This window comes from Neomonachus schauinslandi, chromosome 10 (assembly GCF_002201575.2).
Source record: "Neomonachus schauinslandi chromosome 10, ASM220157v2, whole genome shotgun sequence".
In the NCBI taxonomy this organism is placed as follows: domain Eukaryota; kingdom Metazoa; phylum Chordata; class Mammalia; order Carnivora; family Phocidae; genus Neomonachus; species Neomonachus schauinslandi.
In genome coordinates this window covers 38,165,284-38,184,982 of record NC_058412.1, presented here as the reverse complement: position 1 = coordinate 38,184,982, position 19,699 = coordinate 38,165,284, and the positions used below count along the sequence as shown (strand labels likewise).

The following is a 19,699-nucleotide window of genomic DNA, read 5'->3' as shown; positions in this document are numbered from 1 at the left end:
CCCAGAGAAGGGTCAGGGCTGAGTAAGGCAGCAGCTCAGCAAGGGTAGGGAGACTGGTTATATGCAAAAGGATGGGTGGGAGGGAATAGATATATTTATATATTTTATTTATATATCTTTTAGCATATAAGTTAAAAACGCTTTTAGCAGAATAACTAACTAAAAACACTTTTAGCAAAATAATCCTAAAGTTAAAATATTAAAATAAATATGTAAACACAGCATTGTGAATGCAGAGAATTTTCATATCACACAATCTTATTATCCAAGGCATTTTAGAGGCCAATCCTAATCATATTAGATAATGAGGAAAGTGAAGTTAAGTGACTCCCCCCAAGTCACATAACAACTTGATGGCATAGCTGAGACTAGAATTTTGGGATTCAGATTCCTAGGCCATAGGTCTTTCTACAAGATATTGATGCTCTAATACTCCATATGCTTATCATAAAAAAGGGGGGATTATCAGAATGAAAACATTGGTTAGGAAAGAATAATCTGCTAGCATTTTATTTCTTATAAATTCCTCTCTTCAATTTCAGCTATTTGGAAAAATTGTGGTCATTAATAGAGTTCTATCCTAAAAAGTGGGTTTAAATATGAATAAGCAAGGTATAGTAAGAATTTTTACAACTGCAAAGTGTGATCTTGCCTCTTAAGTACAAGCTGCTCAGTTATTTCTCTTCCAAAAGAAAATCATTATTGAATGGGAACAGATCATTGACACAGAACAAGAAAATGTAGAAATTAGAACACTTTATTATAAATATTTCCAGAATATAAACTGATTTTGTATCAAGACTCTTTGAAACTTTTAAAACTATATGTAACCTTAGCTTATTATTATTATAATGTATTTCGTTCTCCACCTTCCAATCTAGAAAATACACTGCAAGTTAGATCTAAAAAGGAAAAAAAAAACAGTCTAAATTGTCATAGAGAAAACTAATGAATATAAAAATACCCCACCCAAAACTAAAACAAACCCAATCAAGAAATAGATTCTGCAAAACCTATTAATACTCCAATTTAAAATAAATGACCTCCCAAGGGAAAAATACTTCTACCATCATCGCAGTTTGATGAGTAAAAGCAGAGCCACTGTCATTAAGGGAAATCACATTATATGAGAATGTAAGGATGCTTTTAGAAAATGAGGAAAAGTAATTTCCATGTTGGAGAGTAAGCGTATTAAATACTTTCTGTTCACTTGGCCTGTTGTTAGAAGTTGCAGTACCTGTTCACAGGAAAGAATCGATATGAACATGAACGTCAGAAAACCAGGCCCCTCAACTATTTTTTCAATTTAACCTCAGGAGAACCAACTCAAGAGCTTCAAAATCCAAGGATAGACTGGTCCCAAAGCATTTCCTCCTCTGTCCTCTCTTTACCTTGTTCCTTTTTCTCTTTTCTACGCTTACGTTCCTCTTTCTTAGAGGCTCCATCTCGGCTTTTTTTCTCCTTTCGATTCTTAAGCTTTTCTGTACTGACCCTGACTGTTTCCATCTGTGTTTTGTTTCTTTGGAAGTTCTTGTGTTTATCTAAATCTGTTTCCTCGCAACCTTTTTTTCTCTTATGCTTGGGCCGCTCCTCCTCTGGTTTTTCTCTGCCTTCCTCCGGGTGCCTTTTCCCCTTCTGATGTAGCTGTTTATGATTGGCTGGATGGCCACTGGCACTGTTTTCTGAGGAGAGGTGCTTGTGAACTCCAGATTCTACACTGTATGAGCTACAGTTATATTCTCGCTGACTAAGGTTAAGGGGTTCTCGTTTTTCTGAGAAACAGTCCCTGGTGAATTGACAGTAGCTCAGGGAGTCTAGTCTTAGCCTGCTGTCATGAGCTGGTAGCCACTGAGGTAACCGGTTTTCCACTTTTTGTGAACTAGGGCATGATCTTGGGTAGGTCTGCCCGGTTTCAGATGAGAGTCTTTGATCAAACATTCTATACCTTCGTCGGTAATCAAGCTCTTCTTTGTATCTACAGGTTTCCAAACAGTTGTCTCTCATCTTTCTGAAACAAGTCCTTGGCTCTAAGCCTCTGGCTTTCTGCACTTTGATATAATCTTCAAGTTCATCTTGAAAAGAGTCATATGTCTTCTTTGAATGCTTCATTAGGTTGACAACAAGGGATTCTCTGTAGAGAAGATGGGAGAAAAGTCTTCTTACTAGATTATTTTATTCTGAGTATTTCCTTTGCTCTTGAAGAGAGCTTCAAAAAACAAAGAAGCCCAAACAAATTAAAACCTAATTCAGCATAAAAGTTAAATACCATGACATTGTATGTCAAAAAGCTACATGAGGATAGTCAAATATCTCCCAAGCCACTTACAAGTAGCTTTATCTTTCTCAGAAGTGGGATGAAGAGGGCAGAAAGGAGATGGAATATAGGGTTCTGTTGTATGGCTGAAAATGTAAGACATAGGGGTGTGTGGATAAGGACTATAGATCCCTGATAAGTGGCCTGATAAAATGCTCATATATTTTCTAAAGTTCTGATTTAATCAGTTTCTTGTATATTGTTTTCTAAGAGAAGTAACAGAACCATAGAAAACTAATTTAATTTTTAAACTCCTCAGTTTACTCAAACAAAATAAAATAAAGATACATACTTACCTGACTAGAGTACTGTAAGACTTAATAAAAGGATGTTTACAAAATGGTTTGGGAATGCTGGAAATTAGAAATTCAGCTATAAGATGAAACCACTCTTTTGTATAGGGCATGAGAGAAGATGAGGGAACAGAGTTCTGTACCTTCTCTATAGGGCTTGAATTTCATTCTGTTACTTCTGATTGGTGAAAAAAGCATTCTAGAATGTCTTTTTGGTTTGTTCTCTATTAAAATACTGGTGGGAGGGTTAAGGGAGGAAATGGAGGTGAAAGCTGAGAGGGGGTCAGATTGATGCAGAGAAAAGTTTCAGAAGAAATATAAAGTAGATACACTAGTTTTTTGTTGGCTTGTTTGATTCTTTTGGTGGGGGTAGCACCATTCCTGATTTATTTCTTTCTCTCCCTCAAATCCTGCATAAGTGCAAATATCTTACTACAAGATGATAATGCCCTAGATATTTTTGGTGACATACTCTGTCTCCAAAAATCAGGAGGCTGCATACCCCATGTAGAACAGAACATTTCTTCCCTTTAACAGAAAGAAACAAGCCTGACAACAGCAGTCTAGAGTCACTAATGATCAGCTATCTTTTCTGGAAATTTGAGATTAAAAATAATGTCTAAATGAAGCCTCATTTGGTGAGTCAGAAAATTTAGCTCCTATTCAACTTAAATAGTATAAAAATTCTAACTAGAATAAAATAATGTAACAAATATTTGATTAAATATAGGCAAAAGATTTGAACAGACACTTCAGAAAAGAATATATACAAATGGCCAATGAACACATGAAAAGATACCATTAGTCATCAAGTCAATGTCCATTAAAACCACAATGAGACACCAGTATGAGCGCTCACTAGAATGACTGAGATCAAAAGAATGACATTATCAGTGTTGTTGGTGAGCATGTGGAACAACTAGAATTCTCATACATTGCTGGTTGGCGATGTAAAATGGTACAACCACTAACACACAGTCTGGTAGTTTCTGAGGAAGTTAAACATATGCCTACTGTATGATCTAGTTCTTCCATTCCTAGATGTTGCCCCCAAAAGAAAAGAAAGTATATGTCCATACAAGGACTGATACATGAATGTTCATGGCAATTTTATTTGTAATAGCCCCAGAAAGGAAAAAACCAAAATGATGATCAACAGGTAAATGGAACAATCAAACAGTGGTATATCCATACAATGAAATACTATCAGTGATAAAAAGGAATGAACCATTGAAACAGCCAACAATATGGATGAATCTCAAAATAATTATGCTAAGTGAAAGAAACCTGACAGAAGAGTACATAATATATGATTCCATTAAATAAAACTCTAGAAAATGCAAACTCATCTATAGTAACAGTGTTTGCTTGGGGATGAGGCAGGGAGCGGTGGGCGGGATGATTATAAAGGGTACTTTTTGGGGTCTGGATGTATGTTTACTATATTGATCATTTGATGGTATATACATCTGTCAAAACCCATCAAATTGTGTATTTTAAGTATGTACAGTTTACTATATGTTAACTACACCTCTGTAAAGCTGTTTTTACAAAGTCACTAACGAGATTAAAAAGACGATAATCGTTGAAACTGGATGATGGGTATGTGAAGGTTCACTATACTATTTTCTCTACTTTTATGTTTAAAAATTTTTGATACTTCATACCCACATAGATGGCTATAATAAAAAAAGGCAATGATTTTAAGTGTTGGCAAGGATATGGAAAAACTAGTAACTTCATTCATTGCTTGTGGGGATGTAAAATGTACAGCTATTTTGAAAAACAGTCTGGACTTCCAGCCCTGTGCCCACAGTTCTGAGCCTACCCAGAGCCAGGTAGATGGTCACCATGAAGTTCAATCCCTTCCTGACCTCAGATGGCAGCAAAACCCCCAAATGCCACTTCAGTGTCTCCTTGCACATGCACGGGAAGATCGTGTCTTCCCCACTCTCCAGGAGCTTTGGGAAAAGTACAACATCTGCTACATGCCCACCCGCAGGGATGATGAGGTCCAGGTGGTTTGAGGACACTATAAAGGTCAACAAATCAGCAAGGTTGTCCAGGTGTTAGAAAGAAATAGGTCATCTACATCAAGCAGGTACAATGGGGGAAGGCTAATGGTGCAACTGTCCATGTGGTCATTCACCCAAGCAAGGTGGTTATCACCAGGCTAAAACTGGACAAAGATCTGAAAAAAATTCTTGAATGCAAAGCCAAATCTCAACAAGGTGGAAAAGAGAAAGGCAAATATAAGGAAGAACTTATTGAGAAAAATGCAGGAATGAATATAATCTGTTGTGCAACCATAGCCTTAACTGTAGCTTTTTAGCCTGGTTATGTATTCCTTTGAAACTTTTCAAAATGTCTCTTGAATATTTCATTTCCTTCCTGTTTTGTTACTGATATGTGGCTCTGTGAATCTGCTTTTGCTGTTTTGATTAATAATTTTATGAATAACCACTGGAAACATTTTCTAATTAAAAAGAAAAAAGAAAAACAGGAATGGCAATTCCTCAAAACATTAAACACAGTGTTACCTTATGACCCAGCAATTTCACTCCTAGGTATACACCCGAGAGAACTGAAAACCTATGTTCACACAAAAACTTGAACACAAATGTTCACAGCAGCAATATTCATTAACAGCTAAAAAGTAGAAACAACTCAATGTCCATTAACTGCTGAATGGGTAAATAGGGTGCAGTATATTCATACAATGGAATATTACTCAGCAATAAAAAGAATGAAGTGCTGATACATGGTGCAACATGGATGAACCCTGAAGGCATGAGAGGTGAGAAAAGTCAGTCCCCAAAGTCCACAAATCATGCAGAGATCAATAAAGAGGTGAATGGAAACTTACCCTTCTCAGGCTGAGAACTTGGTGAAGAAATCTGATCATAGTCACCCATTAATTTCTTCAGTTTTCTAGCATGAATTTTCCCCACATGGTGAGACTGCGCAACAACCAGGGAGCTAACAAACACGATGCAGAGATCCCCAAATCGATTTTGTCTAATACTCTATTCCCAGTCATCTGAAACCAAGTGAAATCTTGTTATAGATTAAATAGATCAGGGTGCCTGGGTGGCTCAGTTGGTTGAGCGACTGCCTTCGGCTCAGGTCATGATCCTGGAGTCCCACATCGGGCTCCCTGCTCAGCAGGGAGTCTGCTTCTCCCTCTGACCCTCCCCCCTCTCATGTGTTCTCTCTCATTCTCTCTTTCTCAAATAAAAAAATAAAATATTAAAAAAAAAGATTAAATAGTTCAAAGTTTAGAATTATACCATCAACAGAGATTCATCAACTGAAAATTCACAAATCCATCTCCAATTTCTTATCATTTTACTTCCTGTAAGTCTGAAAGTTAGGCTAACTCTTTGAGCATATATTTTACCCCAGAAAAATAAATAATATTTTGTTTTAGAACAAAGTGACCTCAAATTTCCACCTCTAAATTTGCAGATAGCATTCATGATTTTTAATATATTTAGTCTGAACTAAGAGTTTAAGAATAGAGTTTTGCTTGCTTTCAAATAAAAGTCAGCTTCATAGAAATAATCCTTTGATCTAGAAGATCTCTATTTTCAACCTACCTCATAATGTGAAATCCTTTGCAATTCAAACTATATCCCTACTCCCCATACTCCTTTTACAAAGGGTAACTATAAAAGTTCAATATTTGTTCATTCAACGTGGTATCTATGAATAAAATAAAGGGAGGTAAGACAGAAGATCATATTAAACATTTAAGGTAATATTTTCAATCTTTAAATAGGTATCATTTCATATACCATCTCATATTTTAATTTCCTGAGTGCCTGCAAGGCTATATACTAGCTTTTTGCTAATTAGAATGAAATTTCAGTATGAAAACATTTAGTAAGTCTTTAGTGTTTACTTTGGTAATGTATGTTTATTCAGTCCAGAAAATACCATTCTAAAAGAGAAGTTACTGGGTCACCAGTAGGAGTCTGGACTTTATTGAAAGATTGGGCTAAGAAATCTGGCCTTGGCATTTTTGTGTTTCATAGCAGACAATTTCAAGACATGCAGTTTATTTTAGGATAGTCTCTGATTCTAGCTATACCCCTAATGTTATCTGGGAATCACACAGACTAACCACAAACCATCTTTACCTGTGGTGGGCAACAGTCCTCCACAGTTGGTACAAACATGATCACAAGCAACGCTCACTAAACAAGGTTCAGATAAGCCACTCAAAACTATAGTCATATTCACATATTAATTTCCAGAACTTTTGTTCAAAGCATTTCTCACCAGAATAAATAATCTATACCAAAATGACCACATTTACACTTGAGGTCTATACTACTATCTAAAAGTTACTAACAGTTGAAATTTATTTCATGGAAATTCACTAGTTTATAAAAATGATACCAATCATGGAACATCAAAATTTTACTTCCTATGCAGCCATTTAAATGAATGAGTTGGAACTACATGTACTGTCGTGGAGAAATGTCCATGATACATTAAGGGGGAAAAATGATGTAGAAGTCTGTCTACCTATTTACCTATCTATTGATCAATCTAAAATCCAATTTTAGTGTAAAAACACTTAACATACAGAACCAAAAAACTAATTATATTCATATATGTTTATTGTAAGGAGGAGTTAAAGGAGCTGGCCTGCAACCCATTTACTTCCTTTCCTGGGGCGGCGGGGAGAGGGAAGAAGGTAGGTGACTTCTGGACCTTTAAAGAGACGAATGATACTAGCTAGGAGAAAGGGAACTGGGACGCCTGGGTGGCTCAGTCGGTTAAGTGTCTGCCTTCAGCTCAGGTCATGATCCCAGGGTCCTGGGATCGAGTCCCGCATCGGGCTCCCTGCTCTGCGGGGAGCCTGCTTCTCCCTCTGCCTCTGCCTCTCTCTCTTTCATGAATAAATAAATAAAATCTTTTAAAAAAAAAAAAAGAAAGGGAACTTATTTTTGACATGCCCTTAGCAGGATGTCCCTGGCTAAGGATTATCCGTAGTAAATAAATTCAGGATCTATGAGGCATAAACTAGGAAGTATAAAATGGAGATGGTTCATAATTTAAATACTCCCACTGGGAGAGGTGACGCTCACTTAGAAACCTCATCTATTATTTTGGGTCAGAGACGCATGACCAGTGTAGGAAAACATGGTTTGAGGAGCCATCTTTCATGTCCTAGATATCTCTGCTTCTTTAGAGTTGCGTCATTGATTGTATCCTTGAAATACTTAGTAAACTTGAAACTAGGTAATATTACTGATTTGTGTTAGTCTGATTTGACAGTCTGATCTTGCATATTGCAATATCCATAGGAAAAAATCAGAAAAGATATACACTAAACTTAATGGGGCTTGGGAAATGGGCTTAGGAAAGGAGTAATAGACAATATTTAACATTTTGCTCTCTGCACATGTCTATATTGTTTTAATTTCTGCAAAAAGCATTACTTTGTAATTAAAAACTCCATAAAAATTTGATTTAAAGGTTCTACAGGGTATCTTCAAATTAAGCTTAATTTTCAGTACCAGTATAAAGATTAAAAAGGTTTGCTTAAAAATATTATGAGTTTCAGACGCCTGGGTGGCTCAGTCGTTTAAGCGTCTGCCTTTGGCTCAGGTCACGTTCCCAGGTTCCTGGGATCAAGCACTGTGTCAGGCTCCCTGCTCAGAGGGGAGCCTGCTTCTCCCTCTCCCTCTCCCCCTCCCCACTCACTGCTCGCATGCTCTCTCTCAAATAAACAAATAAAATCTTAAAAAAAAATTATGAGTTTAAGAACTGTCAGAAACATTTTTAAAAGGATGATGAATATTTAAAAATATTTGTTATATATAGTATCTCTCTAAATTATTTCTGAATTGTTGTAAGGTATATAACTTAATTACATATGACTCTAAAGTTAAAATGAAGAGCAAGCTATAAAATAGAAAATATTCCCATCTCACATATCAGACCAAGGACTTATATCTAGAATATATAAAGAACTCTTATGACTCAATAAGACAAATTCAAATTCAAATGGGCAAAAGATTTGAACAGAAACCTCAAAAAATAATTTATATATATAAATATGACTTGGAACCCTACATCATCACTGGAAGTCATTAAAATTAATAGGACTGAAAATACCAAATGTTGGTGAGGATGGTGAACAACTGGAATTCTCATACATTACTAGTTAGAATTTAAAATGGTACAATTTTACAAAGCAGTTTGATAATTTCTTTAAACATTAAACATCTACCACATGACCCAGCCATTTCACTTGTATTAGTCCAAGAGAAATGAAAACATACATCCATGCAAAGACCTATACATGAATGTTCATAGCAGATTTATTTGTAATAGCCCAAACCTGAAACAACCTTAATGTCTGCCAATAGGCTAATGGATAAACAAAACATGGTATATCTATATAATTATTCAGCAACAAAAAGAAGCAAAATAGCAATATATACATAACATGGATGAATCTCAAAACCATGCTTAGTGCAAGACACAGGAGTACCTACTGTATGATTCTATATTTGTAAAAAGTTCTAGACATATAAACTAATCTATAGTGATAGAAAGCAGATTAGTGGTTGTTGGGAACAGGGGTAGAAGGTGGGATGGATTATAAAGAGGCCTGAGAAAACTTTTGGTGTTGACAGAAATATTTGGCATTTTGTTTACAATGGTTGCATGGGAGTATACACCTGTCAAAAACTCATTGCCTTACACATTTCAAATATGTGTGTATTTTAAGTAAAGTATATCTCAATAAAGTGTACCAGAGGAGCTTAAAGATCTATAACAGATGTTTTGGAAAAAGAAATAATTTTGCCTTAATTTGTTAAACTGGATTTTTTTTTTTAAGATTTTTAAAAATTTATTTATTTGAGAGAGAGGATGAGAGGAGAGAGAGAGCACATGAGAGGGGGGAGGGTCAGAGGGAGAAGCAGACTCCCCGCCGAGCAGGGAGCCCGATGCGGGACTCAATCCAGGGACTCCAGGATCATGACCTGAGCCGAAGGCAGTCGCTTAACCAACTGAGCCACCCAGGCACCCCTAAACTGGATTTTTAAATGTTGGCTTTGTTTCCAGAAAAATTATCCACCTATCAAAGGCCAATTCACCTATGCAGAACTACTGCCAGTCATATTAGGTCACTTACCTCATTGCTCTTATGAGCCAGACGTAGGGACTCTGGAGTCAGTTCTGGCACTTAATTAGCTGTGTAAGCCTGGTTAAATTCTCAACCTCTCTATGCCTTAAGTTCCTCATCTCTAAAATAGGGATATGATCTACACCTCAAAGAGCTGTTGTGAGCCTTAAGGAAATGAATACATGTAAAATGCTTAGAAGAGTATATGGCACATGGTAAGTGCTGAATGAATGAGCTACTTTTATTGTTATTCAGGATTTCATCTATTTAACTGACATCGTGAAATGTTCTCCCAACCAATTATTCTAGTAACTACAGAAAGCCAAATAAAGGAAAGATTATGTGTAAACAGAGCAAGAGTACCTAATTTTTATTTCAAGCTAACTCATGTTTCAGAGGGACTTTTTTAAAAATGAAAACTTAGGGGGCACCTGGGTGGCTCGGTTGGTTAAGCGTCTGACTCTTGACTTCAGCTCAGGTCATAATTTTGGGGTCATGAGATCGAGCTCTGAGTCAGGCTCCCAGCTGCTTGGGATTCTGTTTCTCCCTCTGCCCCTCCCCCTGCTCTCTCTCTCTAAAATAGATACATCTTTATTTTTTCAAAAAGATTTTATTTATTTATTTGAGAGAGCGAGAGGGAGCCTGTGAGAGAGCACAAGCAGGGGGAGGGGAGGAGGGAGAAGGAAGCAGACTTTCCACTGAGCAGGGAGGCTGTCTGGGGCTTGATCCTAGGACCCTGGGATCATGTCCTGAGCTGAAAGCAGATGCTTCACCAACTGAGCCACCCAGGCACCCCTAAAATAAATAAATCTTTAAAAATAATAATAAAAATGAAATGATTAGACTTATCATTGTCTTTTGTGATTGCTCTGATTTTGAACCAATTCTTTGAAGATTTCAGTTCATATTGTGTTAATGTGTGCCATGTATAATACGCAAAAGAGTATGGAGTATCAAGCAGAGACACCCAGGACACTAGCTAATTTTACTATTTATAGGCTGTATTAGGTCCCAAGCAAGAAATAGTTTGTCTTGACCGAAACTCATCTGGAGTATTTTTTTAAGATGTACCTTCTAATATTTTCGGAACAAATCTAGCAAAATTCTGAAAACTTGAGTTCCTATTTATACTGCACATATACCGCAAGCCTAGTTATAGATGAACACCCACATTGTTCATTTACTTTTTTTTTTTTTCATTTACTTTTAGGAAAGATATTATAGTGAAAAGAGCAAGAATATGGAATCTTTTATTTTGGAGAAATGAAACTATGTAGGTTATTCAATAGCTGGAGAAGGCTTGGTCTTTTTTATTTCAGTAAAAATATGGAAAGCCATTGTGAAAGTTAAATAAAAACATTATATATCAACTATTGTGTTAAATATGAAACACGAGTAATATGAGTTACTCATAATTCAAAACTGCCTAAAAGAGCTTCATATCTTAATAAAAAACTAAGAACAACTCTACTTTAATTCTAGAATTGTCAGAGAATTTGTTACATTCCAACCACCCATTTACAAATTGCAAAACTAGAACTTTTGCATTGTATAAAATGTTTTTAGTAAGTCTCAGGTTTGGTGAATAAATCAACTTACGTGAAAAATCTAAGAAAAAATTTTATGCCTTACAGCACATCATTTGTGTTGTGGGGTGGCATTTAAACATCATACAGCATGGTCTTAAAAAAATGTTTATTAAATACCTCTGAAGAAAAAATGGGCAAAGTAAGGATGTTAATCTGGTTTTAGCTCAATTCTTCCCCTTTAAAAAATACATCAAATAAATGGCATAGTCTTATACTTTTAAATCTAATTCACTGAGAAGCATTAGGAGATGTTTTATATTTTTCCATTATTTGCATCTTTCTCTCAGAGATGTAGCCTCTGTATTCCATTAAAGCTATCTGAAAGTATTTTGTTTTTTTGATGCAGTAGTAAATAGTATTTTTTAAAATCTAAACTTACTAAACATTTGTTGCTAACATTTAGAAATACTGATTTTGTATATGGGCCTTATATTTTACCGCCTTGCTAAACTTATTCTAGTAGCCTTTTCCTAGATTCCTTGCTCTTTCCTACATACATGATCATATCATCTGCAAATAGAGACAGTTACTTGTCTCCCATCTGAACACCTTTTGTTTTTCTTGTCTGACTGTACTGGCTAGGACCTCCAGTACAATACTGAATAGAAGTGGTGAGAATGGATATCCTTCCCTTGTTCCTGCTCTTGAGTTTTGCAATCTTTTAACATTATTATAATCTCAGGAAAGACTAAGCAGAGCATCCCATTAAGTTTTAGACTAGGTAACTGATCCTGTTGTCTTTGCTCTTTTGTAACTATTTGTTATCTTTGCATGTTTTTTTTCTTTTTACCTATTTAAGTGTTTTTTAGAGATCTTAATTGTAACAGAAATGCAGCCCTTGGGGAGCCTGGGTGGTGGTGGTGGCTCAGTTGGTTAAGCTCAAGCGTCTGCCTTTGGCTCAGGTCATGATATCCGGATCCTGGGATAGTCCTGGGATCAAGCCCCGAGGCTCCCTGCTCAGCGGGGAGTCTGCTTCTCCCTCTCCCTCTGCCCCACCCCCACCTTGTTTTCTCTCTCAAATAAATAAATAAAATCTTAAAAAAAAAAAAGAAATGCAGCCCTGTACCTGTTTGCATCATAAATACTCCTAGCTACGTTGTTTATTAACCTTGCCTTTTCAGGAAATGAGATTAGTATCTGAGCTATAAGTTTGCCAAGCTCTAGCTATTTTACACCAATACAACAATCACAAAAATAACTAAGGGTTTACTACTATGGCATATTTCCAATGATAAAATACAAAAGAATTAACAAAATCATTAATTGGGAGTACTTCACATTTAATGTAACATTTATGTCTTTATCTAAACTAAGTCTTTGAACATCAATAATCGTAAGTACTCTATGGCTAGGTAATTTGAGGATCATGCTCGTGAAGTTAATTTTACTCGGTTCAAGGCAGACATCCTACATCAGAATGCCAGCAAATACACTCCATTTCTTCCAAAGGGTTAGTAAATGTGAATGGGTCTGTAAGAAGCGGGGAGAAACCCCAATGCTCATGTCCTAACATATATTTGATGAATATAGTAGGGGAAATCTTGTTAGTTGTTTTAACATGCTTAGTCAATATTTTTACATATTGACACCTAATAAAGGCAACAAATCTGAAACTCACAAATCATTAATGTCTCTCCAGACATCTTCCTCCCCAACCATTCTATCCAGCTGTCAATATTAGATTTACATGTGGTGCTCTCGTGTGTGTGTGTGTGTGTGTGTGTGAACTACTCCTGATTATTCCAGGAGTCCTGGCTGATCTACACTTACAACTGCATTTTCTCTCATGTGTTCATCCTGCTATTTCTTACCAGTTTTAGAGGTTGTCAAATAACCTGTCTCCTTCCCACCCCCCATGGAGAATCTGACTGCCTTACACTACTAGCCCACATTTCCTCTGCAGCCATTTCAGACTCAGAGATGGAAGCTGTGTGTCAGCAATGGCAAAGCAGCCAAGCCAGCTCTGGAGCACTCACCTTTACTGTAATTTGAGAGAGAAATAAACTTAAAGAAACCCCAGCATTTTCTCCACTTTTTCTAATTTCACTAACAAACATTAATACTAAGCTCTTTAAAGGGCTATGCCTAATTCATTTGTACGTCCTTGGTACTGAGCAGAGTAACTGGTATATAGCAGGAGCTCAATAAATGTTTTCTGAATAAATGTTAACATGTTAGCTATTAGCTAGATTTTGTCATTTGGATCAAATGACAAAATCTCTGCTTAATATCATGAAAACAAAGGAAAACATTTTTAGGCAATTGCTATGTGAATGGGTTAATGATTCAATAAGGAGTCAAAAATGTCCTTTTGTTCCAAAACTGAGTCCGTTTAATTTTTTTTCTTAGAGGCAAATATGCAAGAATTGTTTGTTGTGGTTTTGTTTTACTGATTCTTCAGGAATATCATTACCAGGTGAAAAATTTTTTAACGGTCAAAAATACTTGAGAAACATCACTGAATGAATTAGTGTCCTGGAAAATCTTATGACAACTTCACCATAAATTCTAGTATATTTCTTTTCATATAAGTCTGGTAACGTGGTATTTCTTTTTTTGTGTGTGTGATTGAGTTTACTTTCTCAATTTCCTACTTGTAATCTTACACCTTGTATATATTCCCTGCTTGCCAATATTTAATCCTCCTCTTAGAAGTGTTACAGCTATAGGTGAAAATGGATAGAAGAGGTTCTTCAAAGCAGTTTTAATGGTCCTATCAGGATCTTGAATGTGACTGGAATTTTAGTAACTGGATGCATGATAATTCTTTCATACATTTTACATGAATCTCCTTAGTCTTTTTAGAAAAAAAAATACTGGATAAGTAATTAAGCAACACTCCCCTCGCCCCCCCACTTCTTGTTTATGAACTCTCTTGATTGGCAATTACTTAAGGCTTTTACAAATAGGGGTGCCTGGGTGGCTCAGTCGGTTAAGCGTCTGCCTTCAGCTCAGGTCATGATCCCAGGGTCCTGGTATTGAGTCCCGCATCGGGCTCTGAACCTGCTTCTCCCTCTGCCTGCCATTCCCCCTGCTTGGGCTCTCTCACTCTGACAAATAAATAAAAACTTAAAAAAACCCCACAAATATCTCAACTAAAAATATATTGACTAGGGTGCCTGGGTGGCTCAGTCATTAAGTGGCTGCCTTCTGCTCAGGTCATGATCCCGCAGTCCTGGGATCGAGCCCTGTGTCAGACTCCCTGCTCAGAGGGGAGCCTGCTTCTCCCTCTCCCTCTGCCTGCTGCTCCCCCTGCTTGTGCGCGCTCTGTCAAATAAATAAAATAAAATCTTTAAAAATATATATATATTGACTCCTATCATTGTTTTAAATAGTATAATATACCAATATCGGCCATTTGTTAGGTAGCAGTTAACTGAACAGTTAATGAAGGATATTTACCCAAAATAAAGTGACAAGAGGTAATCTCTTAGGTAACGAATTATATCTTTTCAAATCCCAGTGAATGGTCTGTATTTCATCATCTTTTGAATGTCACCGGATAACCATTATAGGTCAAAGTTTCATGTTTTAGAACTGCTGTTCTAGTACACAGCCAATCCATGGAAAGAACATCAATAAGGAACTGTAAAGTCAGTTCATAATTTTAATGCTGTCAAGGACCTCAGAGTTTGGTTGGTGTGGAGGTCCTCAACCTTGACACTACTGACATCTTGGGTAGGAGAATCCTTTGTTGGGGTGGCCCTGTCCATTCTAGGATGTTTGCCAGCATCTCTGCCCTACATCAAATAGATGCCAAGTAGCACCTGTGCTCACCATGCCCTTTCTTGCCCAGTGGTGGAAACCAAAAATGTCTCCAGAAACTGCCAAATGTCCTCTGGGGTGGGGGTGTAAATAATCCCTGGTTGAGAACCACTCAATTGGGCTAATCCAATTTTCCCTCCCCACAGACGACAAAACTCAAAAAAGAAATTTGGGACTTTGAGTTTGAAAGAAAAGTTTGGGACTTACTCAGGTCATACTGCTAGTGGACAAACTAACACTACAATCTATTACTTCTTAAGATTCCTATTACAGTATTCTCATTATACCATCTTGAAGTTGCAAAGAAAGGTTGCTAGCATTGTGTGAACTGACACTGTATAAAGTCTTAAGTAATTGCACACATTCAAAGTCATCACACTCACACACAAACAAAAAATGTCATCTGGCAAAAAACTGTTTTTCCATGAGAAACTGTTTCCAAATCTTCCTGTGATCTGGCTGTAAGAGCCAAATTGTAGTCTCGACACCTATAAACTGCTCAGGCTTACTTGGTAACAGGCAGTAAGTTTGGTATGAAAACAAATAAATCCAGATTTTATTTTTTTTCTCAGAACAATGATAACCTAGGCTGACTGAAGACACTAAATCTAGTCTTCCAAAGGTTGCCTTTACTAAGAGACCTTTAATAGAACATCATTTGGTTGCATTGACTAATTCCATTTTTAGTGTATGGAATTTATATAAGGTGCTTACAGAAATGTTTTAAGAAATGTGTACTTTTTTTTTTTTTTACTACTTTGCCATTCCTCCAAAGTGAAATATGTAAAATAGCACAGAAAAATGGAAAATATCACGAAAAGAGGGTGAAAACGAAGTTATTTTCATTAGGTTATTATATTTATTAATGTCTCTCCAGAAAAAAGGAACCTAAATTATTCTACAATATTTTGGCTTCCACCATCTTTCACTCTGGAGACAAAAAAGCAATAGAAGGCAACACAGTAAATACTAAAAATTATGAAACTGAGGTTGGTTAAATGTTTTACTGAGATCTGCAATGTGATCAAGCTCCACCGTCTAAAATCATTCCAAAACTGTCTTACAGCCTTACCTCCTAGTTTGGAACAAGCAGGCTGTTCACAGGCATATAGTACTTATAAGAACTCAAACATCTGTTAAATTGAGATGATCAAGAAATAGCTTTTTGTGTTAGGGGAAACGTGTTGGTGAGAACTGTGACAACTTTGGGCAGAAACCCTCCTTCCAAACTCCTGCACGAAGACTTGCCCAAATTGTAACATGGCCTCCAGCAGCTTAAGGCGGAATCCCTGGGATGACCTAGTCCCCTTTGGAGCTCCTGCTAGAAAAAGCTCAAAGCTGTCAAAATAGATGTACTGTTTTTAGAGCCAACACCTGATGACAGGCCCCCGACCTCTCTTTCTGAGAGTGTTTAACTAAAAAGGGCTTTGGATTGTGAATCCTCCCGGTCTCTGAGACGGATGTGTACCTCCTACATCTCAGGAGCCTTCTCAAAGGCTTCTCAAAGACCTGGAAGCCATTCCTTTCAAGTGTAATCATCAGGAAGGATAAGCCTAGGTCTCCCAGCGGCTGTGGGAGGATCGAATCCTAACTTCCCTACTTGCCAGCACGCAGACACAGCTGGCCTAACAGCCTCCACAAGGAACAACCCTTTGTAATTTCTCACTTCCCTGACTCTTCTTGAACTCCCCCTCTCCTCCAGTCCCTCATTTCCCCTTTAAACTCCCAGTCAGCTCTGAGCAAATCCGAATGGAGCTCAGCTCTTTCCCCTACTGTCGGTAGTTTCTGAGTAAAATCTTTCACCGCTCTCACTAACGTCCGCTTTGCTGTCTTGACACTGGTAGATCCGTACTGAACTCAGACCACTAACAAGAGAGCCCTATAAATCTTAGAAGCTATTTTACAGGGTGTTACCCTCAAAAAAACCTAGAAAAACTCTCCAAAGGGGCGCCTCAAAACTCTCGCCCCTCTTCTCTCCCTAAGGGCCCCCACAGTTCTAAGATCTCGGGCTACTTCCTACACTCGACCAAGTCCTAACTCCGCTTCTGCCTAAGTACCTACTTTCCCGGATGTTGAATTCGCACCCAGCCGAGGTTTCCTCGCTCGCACGTCACCGGCCCTTTCCTTATCTCGGAGCTTCCTCATCAATCCCGCTTCCCTTTCCCTGACAGTCCCAGGGCCCCCAGGCTTCTGCCTGGCCACCTCTCTGCCCCCTCAATCCTTAGCTTCTTCAGCGTGCTGAGGCGTCCCTCTCCCCTCCACGCTCCACCTGGGGACCGTGGCGCCTCTTTCCAGGGGCGGCGGGTGGTGAGGGGGGCCGACGGACTCCGGCCCCGACCCGGTCGGCCATGGCGCACATTCGGGGCGCGCCCAGCCGTCCCTGGGCCGCGGAGTTGAGGGGCTGAAGACGGGGCCGCCCCCGCCGCCGGGGCGGGAACTCACCTTCTCTGAGGCAGGGGCGGGCGTCTACAACTACTGTTCCCCCTCCCCGCCAACGCCGCCGGCCGGGGAATAGGCCGGGGTGGAGGTGGCGGAGAGGCAGGGACAACCGCTGCCGCCACCGCCGCCTCCGCCGCCGAGCAGGCGGGGTGAGAGGAGGAGGCGGAGACCCGGCTTCCTGAGGGGAAGTCTCCGCCACCAACGACGGCTTACTGGATGGGGCCGGCGCCATGGCGGCAACGCGCGCTACTGCGCTTGCGCGGGTCGCCCCGCTTCCACAGAGGCCCTTTAGCTCCGCCCCTGCGTGCCCCGCCCCCCCCTCGCGTCTTTTCCGGGGCTCGAGCCCTTCGGTGCCGGTGTTCTCCCAGATGCTTTCCCCTCGTGGTTCGAGGGAAGGGAGAACGCGTGCGGCAGCTCGCCCGGGGTGAGTGAATCTAAAACCGACTGAGTAAGAAAAAGTCTGGAAACGTCTGGATTCTTCCTCCATAGTATCTGAGAAATACGTCATCTCCTTTATCTCTTCATCTTTTCTTTGTTAGGGTCTTTAATGTAGAGAGTTAGAGTAAGCAGAAGCCTTAGTCATGATAACGTTGTCATATTGGTCCATAAATGACCTTTTGTCTCCCCTCCTTCAGTATATGCGTATGTTTAAACACACATACACAACCTCACCTCATCTCATTCCGCATCTCCCAAAGAATCAATATCCTGACTTGTAGTCCTTATTTCCTTTCATATATATATCTTTCTCACACACATGTGTAGCAAAATGAAGTTTATTTTTGAATTTCCTAAGATTTATATCTTCCTCTATGCAGTATGCTGGAACTTGTTTCACTCAACACTTGGAGGATTATCCAAGCTGTTGCATATAGGTGTTATTTATTTGTCTCACTGCTGTACAATATTCCACCCATTTTCCTGTTGATGGGCAAGTCTCCTGGTATGCTTTGCAAAAATTTCTCTTGAGTAGACTCTCCTTTCCTGTCACACTGCCATTGCTTAGTTTCAGATGCTCATCATCTCTTGGTAGAATCATGGCAACGGATGCTTCACTTACCCTTCTGACTTCACCAGTCCAATCTACTCTTAAAAAATTACTACTGCCAGAGCATTCTATCCAGAAGTCATTCCTGGCTCTCCATAGTCTGTTGAAGAAAGTCAAAGACAAGTACTCCTGGGCTTCTGTGCACCTTGATCTCATTATCTTCCTACTGCTGTAACCTCCCCACCCTGCTTTCACTTTATGATTTAGCAACATTAAAGCTTTACTGATTACTATAAATACCAAACTGTTGCATGACTCAGTTTATTGTATATGCTGCTCCTTCTTTTGAAATGCCTTCTCCCTACTTCCTAATGAACTCCCTCCAGAAGTAAGTTGTATCCTGAATTCAGCATTTCTCATTCCTATTCATTTCTTAATGCTTTTGTTATGTATGTATCTATCCCTAAATAACATGAAGTATTACTTTGCATGATTTAAAACTTTACATAAATGTTATTATACATACTGTTTATTCCCCTGCAACTTACTTTTTTCACTTATCATTATGTTTTGATACTCAGATATGCTGAGATGTGAGGTTCTAATTCATTCACCTTCACAGCTGTGTAACATTTCATTGCATGAATACACCGTGAGCTATCCATTCTTCTATTGATAGACATTGAACTTGTTTCCCATTTTTGCTTTTATAGATAGTGCTGCCTTAATGTTCTTATGTAGTCTTCTTGTGCACACATGTGAGAGTTTCTCTGGGGTTTATACTTAACAGATGCTGCTGCTTTTTAACTAGAAGCCTCAATAATACCCACTTTGAAGGGTATTATGAAAACCATGAGGTAATGTTAATAAAGCACAATTTCAGACATTCAAACATTTATTGTTAGAAAACTTTCAAATGTATATGAAACACTGGGACATAAAGGCAATAGTCTGGTGCTCGAATGGTAAACAGAATATGTGTGCTTCTATAGCTCCTACGATACCCAGCCTATCGTAGCATCTGCACATCGTGCTCTTTCTTTACCTCCACATCTCTGTTCATGCTGCTATGTCCTTGGGGCTAAAATGGTCACCTCCAGCTCTGGTTCTCTCCCTGCCTTCTTATCTTTGTCGGCTACTTTTCTGAAGCCTTCCCTGACT

At 38.6% G+C, this 19,699-nt stretch overlaps 1 protein-coding gene and 1 pseudogene across 2 annotated transcripts; one reads left to right on the top strand and one right to left on the bottom strand.

The window, feature by feature from the left end:
* Positions 1-741: 741 nt before the first annotated feature.
* KRCC1 (lysine rich coiled-coil 1) lies at positions 742-17,782 on the bottom strand. 2 transcript variants are annotated; one of them, XM_021697483.1, is made up of 3 exons: positions 17,554-17,782; positions 5,474-5,647; positions 742-2,131 (listed from the first exon to the last, which is right to left on the bottom strand). In XM_021697483.1, the coding sequence occupies exon 3, from the start codon at positions 2,107-2,109 to the stop codon at positions 1,336-1,338; it is 774 nt and encodes a 257-aa protein (XP_021553158.1). In that variant the 5' UTR covers positions 2,110-2,131; positions 5,474-5,647; positions 17,554-17,782; the 3' UTR covers positions 742-1,335. The 2 variants fall into 2 exon arrangements, with proteins under 2 accessions (XP_021553158.1, XP_044774644.1); XM_044918709.1 differs by having other exon boundaries at positions 5,474-5,586.
* Positions 4,459-4,939, top strand: LOC110587511 (annotated as a pseudogene).
* Positions 17,783-19,699: the final 1,917 nt, after the last annotated feature.